At 46.9% G+C, this 13,976-nt stretch overlaps 1 protein-coding gene across 3 annotated transcripts in view; it reads left to right on the plus strand.

Moving 5' to 3' along the window:
- The window catches only part of LOC117386984 (cytohesin-1-like), a 35,104-nt gene extending 21,695 nt beyond the window's left edge, over window positions 1-13,409 (plus strand). For 2 of the 3 annotated variants that reach the window (XM_033984374.2, XM_055229742.1), the window contains exons 3-12: window positions 734-798; window positions 1,684-1,750; window positions 2,329-2,447; window positions 3,140-3,333; window positions 4,259-4,407; window positions 7,343-7,454; window positions 11,127-11,203; window positions 11,600-11,671; window positions 12,359-12,513; window positions 12,949-13,048. In XM_033984374.2, coding sequence (XP_033840265.2) covers window positions 734-798; window positions 1,684-1,750; window positions 2,329-2,447; window positions 3,140-3,333; window positions 4,259-4,407; window positions 7,343-7,454; window positions 11,127-11,203; window positions 11,600-11,671; window positions 12,359-12,513; window positions 12,949-13,027 — 1,089 coding nt within the window. In that variant the 3' untranslated portion in view covers window positions 13,028-13,048. Of the gene's footprint in view, window positions 1-733; window positions 799-1,683; window positions 1,751-2,328; window positions 2,448-3,139; window positions 3,334-4,258; window positions 4,408-7,342; window positions 7,455-11,126; window positions 11,204-11,599; window positions 11,672-12,358; window positions 12,514-12,948 lie in introns of all 3 variants that reach the window. The other variant, XM_055229741.1, reaches the window with a different exon arrangement.
- Window positions 13,410-13,976: the final 567 nt, after the last annotated feature.

The raw sequence follows: 13,976 nt of genomic DNA on the forward strand, positions 1-13,976 counted from the left end.
ATATTTGGAACGAGCGGATCGAGTTTATCACATTCAGAACGGACTTTTTGTGACTTCTCCGTTTTGGGTGAAGGATTATTTTACTTTGTCGTGCACTTTGTTTTTCCTGCGAGCTCCCGGTTCTTGTAAATAGTTTTGTTTTTTCCCTTTTACTCTTTTAAAACACTAAAATGGGACGGGGCTGGAAGAATACGCTGCAGTTCTGAAAAGTACTTTTAAGTATAAGCAGAAGTACGTTAAATAATATTGCTGTTTCGTATAATGTCTGAACTAGGAGGAATGTGTTTGTGCTGTGTGCTCCTCCTGAAATGAGCTGGATCGAGTATCGGTTCAGTCGATATCCTGGTCAGGCCTTTAGTTTAAGACTTTTATGGACTGATTTTGGCTTTGAACGTCTCATAATGTTTGCGTTTTTATTCATCCGAAGCTGTTTTTAGCAGCGATTTGACGAAAAACTGGACGTCTCGTGTTATAAATGAGCCACGTTTTAAAAAATGAAGCACCGTTTTCCGTCCGGTTAATATCAAGTATCAGCAGAAACTTAAAGTCAAAAATATCGATATCGGTTTAAAAACAAACTGGATCGGTGCATCTCTAAAAACAGTGATTCCATGTCCCCACATCGCACAGCCCTGCAGCGTTTACTTCACATACGACTCGAAATAACCAAAACTCTGGAAGCGTTGTTGTTTTTTGTGTTTTAAAAGTGTCGTGTTTGTGTTTGTGTGTCCAGAGGCTGAAGGATGAGATCGCAGAGGTGACCAGCGAGATAGAAAACCTGGGGCAGTCTGAAGAACGGTAAGAAAAAAACACAAATAAAACGTAGATCTGCAGCATTTTGGGGGAAAAAAAAATCCAACATAATCCTTTTTTTTTTTTTTTGTAAAGAAGAATCACAAGAATCACATTTTAGAACATGTTTGTAGAGGTTTAAACTTCAGGGAGGGCATCTGACACACAGGGAGGGCATCTGGCACACACAGGGAGGGCATCTGGCACACACAGGGAGGGCATCTGACACACACACAGGGAGGGCATCTGACACACACACAGGGAGGGCATCTGACACACACAGCCTTCATGTTTTGATAATAGCAGCAGCTTAAATTGCGTTTCCAGTTCATTTTGCTGTTTTTCTACTCCATGGACCTGCAGGTTGGTGCATCGTTGTTGCTGTTTTTGTTGTTGTTTTTGTAGTTGTTGTTTTTTGTAGTTGTTGTTTTTTGTTGTTTTTGTTGTTGTTTGTTGTTGCTTTTGTTGTTTTTGTAGTTGTTGTTTTTGTAGTTGTTGTTTTTTGTTGTTTTTGTTGTTGTTTGTTGTTGTTTTTTGTTGTCTTTATTGTTGTTTTTTTGTTTTTATTGTTGTTGTTGTTGTGTCCTTGGGCAACACACTTAGCCACAGCCCCCGAACCTCAAGTCTAAATATTTTATCTTTTGAACGGGGGAAAAAGTCGTCGGCGTGGAAGTGGAATGTGACGGCGCTCAAAGGCAGACTGAGCGTTTGAACGAGCGCGTGTCCTTCAGGAGAGGAGAGGAAACGGCGGCCATGTTTGAATCATGTCCTTAAAGCCACAGGGACGGTTACATGACAGTTACATAACCTCCTCCTCCTCCTCCTCCTCCTCGTGTATCGGATGAATGTTTCGCCGTTTATATATCTGATAAAGTCGTGCTTGTGTTTCAGGAAGAGCATGCAGAGGAGCAAACAGATGGCCGTGGGACGCAAGAAGTTCAACATGGATCCCAAGAAGGTGGAACGAAAAAAAAGAGTTTAAAACGTTTCCTCGTCACAAACAGACCTCCAGTTGTGTTTTATTTGTTTAATCCGCACACGTTTAACGCACAAACAAACCTGCAGATTTGACGCTGAGCTCTTCTCTCAGACTGAAAGAAAACGCTCTGTTCCACCTCGTGATGTCATCGTGTGATACAGGAAGTGCTCCGCCGTGTTTTTAAACTCCACACGCCGTAATTTATAGAATCGTCCGGATCATTTCAGCAAATCTGGAATCCTAGTTCGATCTCGGCTGAACTAAAGGTAAAAGTGGGAGGAGTTAACTTGGAAACTGCTACCTGATGACATCACGAGGTGGAACGGAGCGTTTTGAGGTTTGGAGACGTAGACACAGGTTTTAGTTTTAATATCTGTCGACCAAAAGTGAGTGGTGCTTCTTGTTTTGAGATTAGATTATTGGCTTGAAAACCAAAACATCCTATATCAAAAAAGTTCCATATTGCAGCTTTAACCTGCTGTGTACGGAGGTCAGAGGTCACTAAACCGCGTGTCCGTACGGAGGTCAGAGGTCACTAAACCGCGTGTCTGTTTCAGGGGATCCGTTTCTTGATCGACAGCGGCCTGTTGAAAAACACCAGTGATGACATCGCTCGATTTCTGTACAAAGGGGAGGGGCTAAACAAGACCGCCATCGGGGACTATCTGGGAGAGAGGTGAATGTGCTCCTCTGACCCTCTGACCCTCTGCTCCTCTGACCCTCTGCTCCTCTGCTCCTCTGACCCTCTGCTCCTCTGACCCTCTGCTCCTCTGCCCCTCTGCCCCTCTGCTCCTCTGACCCTCTGCTCCTCTGACCCTCTGCTCCTCTGACCCTCTCCTCTTCATCCTCTTCTCCTCTGACCCCCTCCTCTCCTCTGCTCCTCTGACCCTCTGCTCCTCTGACCCTCTGCTCCTCTGACCCTCTGCTCCTCTGCCCCTCTGCTCCTCTGACCCTCTGCTCCTCTGACCCTCTGCTCCTCTGACCCTCTCCTCTTCATCCTCTTCTCCTCTGACCTTCATCCTCTTCTCCTCTGACCCCCTCCTCTCCTCTGCTCCTCTGACCCTCTGCTCCTCTGACCCTCTCCTCTTCATCCTCTTCTCCTCTCCTCCTCTGACCCTTTCCTCTTCTCCTCATCCTCTGCTCCTCTGCTCCTCTGCTCCTCTTCTCCTCTGACCCTCTGCTCCTCTGACCCTCTCCTCTTCATCCTCTTCTCCTCTGACCTTCATCCTCTTCTCCTCTGACCCCCTCCTCTCCTCTGCTCCTCTGACCCTCTGCTCCTCTGATCCTCTCCTCCTCTGTCCCCCTCCTCTGTCCTCCTCCTCTGCTCCATCAGATTCTCACTTTATTCTTGTTCTCGTTTCTTTCCAGAGAGGAGTTGAACCTCCGTGTGCTTCAGTCGTTCGTTTCTCTTCATGAGTTCTCAGACTTACACCTGGTCCAGGCTCTGAGGCAGTTCCTCTGGAGCTTCAGACTCCCCGGAGAAGCTCAGAAGATCGACCGCATGATGGAGGCGTTCGCCGGGAGATACTGCAGCTGTAACCCGGGGGTGTTCCAGAGCACGGGTGAGAGGAGGCGCGGGGGGTGAGAGGAGGCGCGGGGGGTGAGAGGAGGCGCGGGGGGTGAGAGGAGGCGCAGGGAGGTGAACACGGCACAGGGGGTGAGAGGAGGCGCAGGGAGGTGAACACGGCACGGGGGGTGAGAGGAGGCGCGGGGGGAGAACACGGCACGGGGGGGTGAGAGGAGGCGCGGGGGGTGAGAGGAGGCGCGGGGGGTGAGAGGAGGCGCGGGGGGTGAGAGGAGGCGCGGGGGTGAACACGGCACGGGGGGTGAGAGGAGGCGCAGGGGTGAGAGGAGGCGCGGGGGGTGAGAGGAGGCGCGGGGGGTGAGAGGAGGCGCAGGGAGGTGAACACGGCGCGGGGGGTGAGAGGAGGCGCGGGGGGTGAGAGGAGGCGCGGGGGTGAGAGGAGGCACGGGGGAGAGAGGAGGCGCGGGGGTGAGAGGAGGCGCAGGGAGGTGAACACGGCGCGGGGGGTGAGAGGAGGCGCGGGGGGGAGAGAGGAGGCGCGGGGGAGAGAGGAGGCGCGGGGGGAGAGGGGAGGCGCAGGGGTGAACACGGCACGGGGGGTGAGAGGAGGCGCAGGGGGTGAGAGGAGGCGCAGGGAGGTGAACACGGCACAGGGGGTGAGAGGAGGCGCAGGGAGGTGAACACGGCACGGGGGGTGAGAGGAGGCGCGGGGGGAGAACACGGCACGGGGGGGTGAGAGGAGGCGCGGGGGGTGAGAGGAGGCGCGGGGGGTGAACACCACTTTACGGACATGTACAGATATTTGGGACTAAGTGGGCGGAGCTAACAGTTGATTCTGACGCCAGCGTAGCCACAGCTGCCCCGGGGTGGACTGACAGAGGCGGCCCGTCTGTGCATTGACCTTTGACCTTTGAAGTGTGACGTGCGTACAGCAGGTGTAAAGTTTGTCTTTGTTGTATCAGACACGTGTTACGTCCTCTCCTTCGCCGTCATCATGCTCAACACCAGTTTACACAACCCCAACGTCAAAGACAAACCCTCAGTGCAACGATTCACCGCCATGAACCGCGGCATCAACGACGGAGGAGACCTGCCCGACGACCTGCTGAGGGTACGCACGCTTCAAACACGCACGCTTCAAACACGCACGCTTCAAACACGCACGCTTCAAACACGCACGCTTCAAACACGCACGCTTCAAACACGCACGCTTCAAACACGCACGCTTCAAACACGCACGCTTCAAACACGCACGCTTCAAATGGGTTATACCGGGTCAAAGGGGGTTATACCGGGTCAAAGGGGGTTTATACCGGGTCAAAGGGGGTTATACCGGGTCAAAGGGGTTTATACCGGGTCAAAGGGGTTTATACCGGGTTAAAGGGGGTTTATACCGGGTTAAAGGGGTTTATACCAGGTTAAAGGGGGTTTATACCGGGTTAAAGGGGGTTATACCGGGTCAAAGGGGGTTTATATCGGGTTAAAGGGGGTTTATACCGGGTTAAAGGGGGTTTATACCGGGTTAAAGGGGGTTTATACCGGGTCAAAGGGGGTTTATACCGGGTCAAAGGGGTTTATACCGGGTCAAAGGGGTTTATACCGGGTTAAAGGGGGTTTATACCGGGTTAAAGGGGTTTATACCGGGTTAAAGGGGGTTATACCGGGTCAAAGGGGGTTTATATCGGGTTAAAGGGGGTTTATACCGGGTTAAAGGGGGTTTATACCGGGTTAAAGGGGGTTTATACCGGGTTAAAGGGGGTTTATACCGGGTCAAAGGGGTTTATACCGGGTCAAAGGGGTTTATACCGGGTCAAAGGGGTTTATACCGGGTCAAAGTAAAAGTAAACTTATTATTTAAAGAGTTTAAGCTGAATTTGAAATAGTTTTAAACATCAGTCCACATAATCTTTATTCTCTTATTTTAAATGCAATTAATTATATTTACATGGTTAAAAATATATTTCATTTTTGTAAAGACAGGTTTAAAAATCTTCAAAAAAATTAAGAACAATCCCCAAATCTACTCAGTTACAGTAATAAAAAGTGTCTGAACAGTTTGATAAAAGTGAATAGTTTGATAAAAGTGTGAGTCTTTGTCTTCGTCCGTTTATTCGAGTGAATCGTGTCGACTCTGAATCGTCTCCTGCTGCGAAACAGACAAAATCTATACACGTTTAATTAGACGCTAAAATTAGAATATTCCACTCGGTTCGTATGATTTTAAATAGATTTTTCATGACCCAGAATCAGGCTGCGTTTTCTGCTCGTCTCAACGGTTTATGAGCTCAGAGATGGAGGAAGGGCATCTGATTTAACCTTCATACAGTAGATTAAAGTGTAAAACCATCACCTTTATCTGGAACGTGACGGTTTAACGAGCTGAAACTGATTATTTTAGTAGTCGATTGTCATGTTTTCATCCTTTAAGTGGGACTAAGCTCCGCCCACAAACGTATTTCAAGGGGGCGGGGCCTGGAGGACTAAAGGGGGGAGGAGGAGGAGGAGGGGCCTGGAGGTATAAGACACAGTGTGATTGGTCAAACAGGTCTCCACAGTTTAAACTCCGCCCCCCCGCAGCCTGGATGTAATGAGCGCAGTGCTGTGTGATGTCGCGTAGTACTTGAGGTTACACGGGCCACTGAAGACGGCGCAAACTTTGGCGTTTTTGTCCAGAAAGCTGCAAAATTGACCCGGTTTGCACAAAAATAGTTTAAAAAATGACACTATTTACACATTTTAGTGGTGAAAAAGTGGATTTAGTGTTTAAAAAAAAAAAAAAAATCAACTTGTAATATTTAAGTTTTCCAAAATTGGTTTGTGCGAAACTAAAACTGAAGAACCAGACGCTGCGGTGTGAACTCTGTGGGGCGCAGATCTGGTTCATCACACGCACACGCCGCTCTAACGCTTTAATTAAATGTTGTTTTTTTAGTTTATCGTCGCACGTTTAGTTCGTTTCAGGGCGACTTTATCTGAACCAAACCCTGAAGCGTCGCATTTTATCTTCAGACTGTGACGCTCGATAAAAAAAGGACACGCACGGCTCAAGGCAGAAGAAGAGAAGCTGTACATGATGTGCCTCTGCCGCCCTCTGGTGGAGAGCAGCTGGAAGTGCAGATATTTGAGCGCGCAGGAAAAAAAAGAAAAGAAAATCTGAAATATTTAAATATGTTTGACAGTAGAACTTTCAGGTACCTGGACTTTACCTAAGTACAGGTACAATGGATACTTTTTACTCGAGTACATTTGAGAGCAGTATCTGTACTTTCTACTCCACTACATTTTTGAACAGGACTGAAAAGTAAAAAGTACTTTTCATGTAATTTAAGGAGTTTTTTTTTTACCATGTTTGACTAAAGTTTTTGGGTTCAAGCTTCGGCTTTGAGCAAAACAGAAATAAATACACAAAAATAAACAAATAAAAATAAACAAAACAAATATAAATAAATACACAAAAATAAACAACACAAATAAAATAAATACACAAATAAACAAATAAAAATAAACAAAACAAACAAATAGACAAAAATAAACAAATAAAAATAAACACACAAAATTCATAAGAAAAAAAAATAGATTCTTATTGTTACTGTGAGCAAAACGTGTCATTTTAAATCATCTCTACATTTACACTTAAATAAATGAACACCTGTGTAAATAAGTGTTTTTTAAACAGATATTTAAATAATTTTACTTCCATTTTTACATGTGACACTTTTACTTAAGTAACTTTTTACCTCTGTATTTGTACTTTTACTTAATAAAACTGAGGACTTCATCCACCACAGCCGAGAACCACAGACCTGTGTTTGGAACGAAAAAAAAACAAATTACGATTAAACATTATTATTAAACAGGACTAAACCAGGACTAAACCAGGACTAAACCAGGACTAAACCAGGACTAAACCGGGACTGAACCAGGACTAAACCAGGACTAAACCAGGTCTAAACCAGGACTAAACCAGGACTAAACCAGGTCCAAGACTCAGAGTCAGTTGAATCTTCACATTTCTCTTTCTGATGATTGACTCTCGTCTTGTGCAGAATCTTTACGAAAGCATCAAGAACGAGCCGTTTAAAATCCCCGAGGACGACGGGAACGACCTGACGCACACGTTCTTCAACCCCGACCGCGAGGGCTGGCTCCTCAAACTCGGTACAGAACCAGATTTATTTATTTACACTGAGCTGTGTGCGACTTTTACACGTCTAAAGTCTGAAGTTTATATTTGAACATTTTACGACTCAAACTTAAACGTCATTTTATAAAAGAAACGTCTGGCCGCTTTAGTTTTTTACTTCCTGGTTGGACACGGGCGGCTGATGTGACGTAGACGTAACTCTATAACTGTTACCTAGCAACCACAATGTAAACAAGGGCCACACATATGTCAAACTCAGGCCCAGGGACCAAATCTGGCCCGCGGTGTTATTATATTCCGTCCTTGCACCACTAATACTACAAATCCCAGAATGCACCCCTCCTTTACTGCTCACCTCGGCCAAATTAACAACTAACACAGAGCGACATAATTTATTTTACATATTTAAATGAGAAACGAACACTGTATGTGTGTTTATGTTTGTAATTTCAAGCTTGAGTTGTTCAGATTTTGTGTTTTAAGCAAAATGAAAAGGTTAAACTGTGGGTGTCAAAACTGTTTTTTTACTGAGGGCTGCACCTTGAAACATATTTGAAGCGGAGGGCCACAAAATGATGGTCAGTACTTTGATTTTAGACGAGCGTATGTGATAGTTTTGACGACGACGCACCTTTTATTAAATCTTGGAACGTTAAGTTTAGGTCATAACCAAATGTGATATTATTGAGGTTTTAGTGGTAGAATTACTTAAATCGCTGTAAAAACGTCTGTGATCAATCGGGCCAGTTCAGCAGAAGGTCTGAGGGCCGATAAAAATGGTCAGAGAGCCACGTTTGGCCCATGGACCGTAGTTTGGACGTCTCTGGGTTAAACATTAAACATCAGGTGCAGTCAGTTCTTTAAGAGTTTGTTTTTAAAGTTTGACATTTCTGGTCCAATTTATACAAAAGTCATAATTTAACAAAGGTTTTTTTTCATTTGATTTAATTAATTTTAAAATGTTTAAAGTGTCAGAATTAAATGATCCCTACGTCGGGGATGGATTCTTCTTGTACAAAACGTTTTCATAAAGTGTTTGATTTCTTTCTTTGTGTTTCCATGTCGTCTGCAGGAGGTAAGTTTATTATTTTTATTTTTTTATTGTGTTCTTGTAAAAGTCTAATCTGTGATGCGCCGCTGTGTCCTCCCCTTTAAACCCGTCCCTGTCCTCCCCTTTAAACCCGTCCGTCTCCTCCCCTTTAAACCCGTCTGTGCCCTCCCCTTTAAACCCGTGCGTGTCCTCCCCTTTAAACCCGTCCGTGTCCTCCCCTTTAAACCCGTCCGTGTCCTCCCCTTTAAACCCGTGCGTGTCCTCCCCTTTAAACCCGTGCGTGTCCTCCCCTTTAAACCCGTCCGTGTCCTCCCCTTTAAACCCGTCCGTGTCCTTCCCCTTTAAACCCGTCCGTCTCCTCCCCTTTAAACCCGTGTGTGTCCTCCCCTTTAAACCCGTCCGTCTCCTCCCCTTTAAACCCGTCCGTGTCCTTCCCTTTAAACCCGTGCGTGTCCTCCCCTTTAAACCCGTGCGTGTCCTCCCCTTTAAACCCGTCCGTGTCCTCCCCCTTTAAACCCGTCCGTGTCCTCCCCTTTAAACCCGTCCCTGTCCTCCCCTTTAAACCCGTCCCTGTCCTCCCCTTTAAACCCGTCCGTCTCCTCCCCTTTAAACCCGTCCGTGTCCTCCCCTTTAAACCCGTCCGTGTCCTTCCCCTTTAAACCCGTCCGTGTCCTTCCCCTTTAAACCCGTCCGTCTCCTCCCCTTTAAACCCGTGTGTGTCCTCCCCTTTAAACCCGTCCGTCTCCTCCCCTTTAAACCCGTCCGTCTCCTCCCCTTTAAACCCGTGCGTGTCCTCCCCTTTAAACCCGTCCGTGTCCTCCCCTTTAAACCCGTCCGTGTCCTCCCCTTTAAACCCGTCCGTGTCCTCCCCTTTAAACCCGTCCGTGTCCTCCCCTTTAAACCCGTCCGTGTCCTCCCCTTTAAACCCGTCCGTGTCCTCCCCTTTAAACCCGTCCGTGTCCTTCCCCTTTAAACCCGTCCGTCTCCTCCCCTTTAAACCCGTGTGTGTCCTCCCCTTTAAACCCGTCCGTCTCCTCCCCTTTAAACCCGTCCGTGTCCTTCCCTTTAAACCCGTGCGTGTCCTCCCCTTTAAACCCGTCCGTGTCCTCCCCTTTAAACCCGTCCGTGTCCTCCCCTTTAAACCCGTGCGTGTCCTTCCCTTTAAACCCGTCCGTGTCCTCCCCTTTAAACCCGTCCGTCTCCTCCCCTTTAAACCCGTCCGTCTCCTCCCCTTTAAACCCGTGCGTGTCCTCCCCTTTAAACCCGTGCGTGTCCTTCCCCTTTAAACCCGTCCGTGTCCTCCCCTTTAAACCCGTCCGTGTCCTCCCCTTTAAACCCGTCCGTGTCCTCCCCTTTAAACCCGCCCGTGTCCTCCCCTTTAAACCCGTCCGTGTCCTCCCCTTTAAACCCGTCCGTGTCCTTCCCCTTTAAACCCGTCCGTGTCCTCCCCTTTAAACCCGTCCGTGTCCTTCCCCTTTAAACCCGTCCGTGTCCTTCCCCTTTAAACCCGCCCGTGTCCTCCCCTTTAAACCCGTCCGTGTCCTCCCCTTTAAACCCGTCCGTGTCCTTCCCCTTTAAACCCGTCCGTGTCCTTCCCCTTTAAACCCGTCCGTGTCCTTCCCCTTTAAACCCGTCCGTCTCCTCCCCTTTAAACCCGTGTGTGTCCTCCCCTTTAAACCCGTCCGTGTCCTTCCCTTTAAACCCGTGCGTGCCCTCCCCTTTAAACCCGTGCGTGCCCTCCCCTTTAAACCCGTGCGTGTCCTCCCCTTTAAACCCGTCCGTGTCCTCCCCTTTAAACCCGTCCGTCTCCTCCCCTTTAAACCCGTCCGTCTCCTCCCCTTTAAACCCGTCCGTCTCCTCCCCTTTAAACCCGTCCGTCTCCTCCCCTTTAAACCCGTGCGTGTCCTCCCCTTTAAACCCGTCCGTGTCCTCCCCTTTAAACCCGTCCGTGTCCTCCCCTTTAAACCCGTCCGTGTCCTCCCCTTTAAACCCGCCCGTGTCCTCCCCTTTAAACCCGTCCGTGTCCTCCCCTTTAAACCCGTCCGTGTCCTCCCCTTTAAACCCGTCCGTGTCCTTCCCTTTAAACCCGTCCCTGTCCTTCCCTTTAAACCCGTCCCTGTCCTCCCCTTTAAACCCGTCCGTGTCCTTGTGCTCTGCGTCTAACCTGATTTGCTTGTAAGTTTAAAGTTGAATCACGTAACTTTTCTGGTGTAAGTGCACGTCATCAGCTCGTCTCCATGGAGCGTCCCTCTGGGTTGCTCAGTGTGGCATTAAACTCGTCTCATCTCCGTGGAAACGACCAGGTTAGAGCTCAGATCAGGAGGAACGCTTCATGTTTTTCAATTCTAAATTGACCTGAAATCAAATATGTTTAATGCTACACTGTGGAAAATTCCAGGTAAAGCAAGAACAGCTCCATGGAGACGAGCAGGTGGTACACATCAGAAAAGTTACACAGTGCTCCTTTAACGCTGTGTTGATCTTACGTGGCTGCTGATTAACTGCTGAACGTGGCTTTGTGAATGAGTCGTTTTGGCTGAATAAAAAAAATAATTAAAAAATACATTAAATTATTTTTATTATTATTATTATTATTGGGCTTGAATGTAAAATGATTTTTGTGTTTTTTTTTCAGGAGGGAGAGTGAAAACCTGGAAAAGACGCTGGTTCATCCTCACGGACAACTGTCTCTACTACTTTGAATACACAACTGTGAGTGGATCACACTGGGGGGTTCTGCATGTGTGTGTGTGGACGGAATGTGCAGCAGTCACCACGGTGACACGATGTGAACATTAGCAAACACATGCTCTAAAAAAAAACAAAAAAAAACTCAAAAATAAACGCTCTTTAATCCCATTTTGTATTTCCTTTTAATGAAACGTGAGAGCGACTCAGAGAAACTGTTGGCCAAAGCTAATGCTAATGCTAAAGCTAATGCTAATGCTAGCTTGTGACTGATGTGATTTAAGAGGGACTTAACAGCACAGATCACTCACCTGTTCAGATTGTGTTAAATTAAAGTAAAAGGTGTGAGCTGCAAAGTGTCGGTGTCTGACACAGATTTAAAATAAAATGTGGATTCTGTGTTTTCTGTTTGAACTTCAGGACAAAGAGCCGAGAGGAATCATCCCCCTGGAAAATCTGAGCATCAGAGAAGTGGAGGACGGAAAGAAGCCGGTACAAGACACGAAACATGAAACACAAAACTACGAAACATTAAACTACAAAACATGAAACAGGAAACACGAAACTGTGAAGCTACAAAACTATGAAACACAAAAGAACGAAACACAAAATGACATAAACATGAAACACATAACAAGAATGCACAAAACCACAAAACATATAACAGAAAAAAGAAACACGACGTCAGTGACAAATTTGGAAAGAAATTGTCTTTTTTTTAATTTAATTTATTAATTTATTTTTAAACACAAATATATAATTTTAATCTATAATAATGGAAAAAGTTTGGAATAAAGATGAAAAACTGACCAAATATCCATCGTATTCTGTGTGAAATCCTGTAGTTTACACCTCAGATGCCCTCCCCGTGTGTCAGATGCCCTCCCCGTGTGTGTCAGATGCCCTCCCCGTGTGTCAGATGCCCTCCCCGTGTGTCAGATGCCCTCCCTGTGTGTGTCAGATGCCCTCCCCGTGTGTCAGATGCCCTCCCTCCCTGTGTGTGTCAGATGCCCTCCCTGTGTGTGTCAGATGCCCTCCCTGTGTGTCAGATGCCCTCCCTCCCTGTGTGTGTCAGATGCCCTCCCTGTGTGTGTCAGATGCCCTCCCCGTGTGTGTCAGATGCCCTCCCCGTGCGTCGCATTTGTTCACTTCACATCTTCTGTTTCTCTTTTTCGTCAGAACTGTTTCGAGCTGTTCATCCCGGAGCACAGGGACCAGGTGATAAAGGCGTGTAAGACGGAAGCCGACGGACGAGTGGTGGAGGGAAACCACACCTTCTACAGGATCTCTGCTCCAACCAGAGAAGAGAAGGAGCGATGGATCGACTGCATCAAGTACGCCACGTCTGAAAAAAACACTTTAAAAAGAGTTTTCTACCGAGTTCTAACGCTGCTCCCTCATTAAAAAACACGTGTGAAGAGGTTTTAGACGTCACCCGTGCACGTTTGAGTCATCTAGTGATCTCTCCTGAACCCTCCTTAAGGTTAGCTGTGAGATTCTGTACGAGGCTCCGCCCACAAGTCTACATCACCCACGGTCCACACTACATTTCTTCACAAATACACAAACATGATACAAAACTGCGCGCTACGACTTCACAAACCTGGTGTGATGTGCAGGGGTTTCATTCGTGCGACGCAGCTGATTGTGTCGTGGTAGTGCTCTGAAGGGGGAGGGGCTTAGCGCAGAGAGCAAACACGTTGTTTTACCTTAACATCACTCGCCTCGTTTTGTCTGAGAACGTTTTTTTGTTTTTTTGTTTCCGTTAGAGCCGCCATCAGCAAAGACCCGTTCTACGAGATGCTCGCCGCTCGAAAGAAGAAAGTGTCCGCCCACAAAGGACCGTAGACCGCCCCCGCCGTTTGACGATGACGCGCGGAACTCTGATGGAATCGCCGTGGTTACAGCTTCACGTTTCAGGAGCTTCTGGGACTCGAACACTTCAAACTGTTAAAGGTCCATTATGTAACCTTTCTTTCGTCTCCATGGAGATGTTACCGCTTTGTCTGAGCAGGTCACGCTACTGAGCCAGATCTGCGGAGAGGCCACCCCTCCGTCCACTCACAGCAAGAGGTTTTATTTTTATTTTTAAAGGCAATAAACAAACGTAAAGATTAAATAAGTGTAAAAAGATGCCGAATGCCGCACTGTGGGACATTACAGGCAGCGCAGTGACATCTCCATGGTAACCAGCACAAAAAAGTTCCATAGTGCACCTTTGTAAAACGGCTGGACACAGTATTTTTGATTTTTCCGATGAGTTTGAGTTGAAGTTTTTTGTACGTTTCCTTCTGCCGTTCGTTTATTTATCCACGTCTGGAGTAATTTATTTGAAAATATTAAACGTTTGAAATATGAAAAAAAAAAAAAGTGCGACGTGTTTATCCCGTGTCCGCCCTCTCACCAGGAGATTGTGGGTTTAACCAGACAAAAATGAAGCACAGTCAGTTGTGTTTTTATTGCAATTAACAGTGAAACATAAGTTAAAAAACAAAAAAAAACATCTTTTCAACATAAAAGGCTTAAAATTCACATGCTCCTATGTTTTCTTCTCCTCTGATCCTCTCCTCTTCTATTCCTCCTCCTCTATTCCTCTGATCCTCTCTTCCTCCTCCTCTCCTCTTCCTCCTCCTCTGATCCTCTCCTCTTCTCTTCTTTTTTTTGCTACTTTTGGCCACTTGATAAATTGGATTTAACCTTCACCAAACTCGTTCATCTCTGACGTCGTCATGAGTCACACGTTTCCCCAAAACCATCACAGTTTAACGGCATCAGAAGATTTACTTTGGTACAACCG

Source organism: Periophthalmus magnuspinnatus, chromosome 19 (assembly GCF_009829125.3).
Source record: "Periophthalmus magnuspinnatus isolate fPerMag1 chromosome 19, fPerMag1.2.pri, whole genome shotgun sequence".
NCBI lineage: Eukaryota > Metazoa > Chordata > Actinopteri > Gobiiformes > Gobiidae > Periophthalmus > Periophthalmus magnuspinnatus.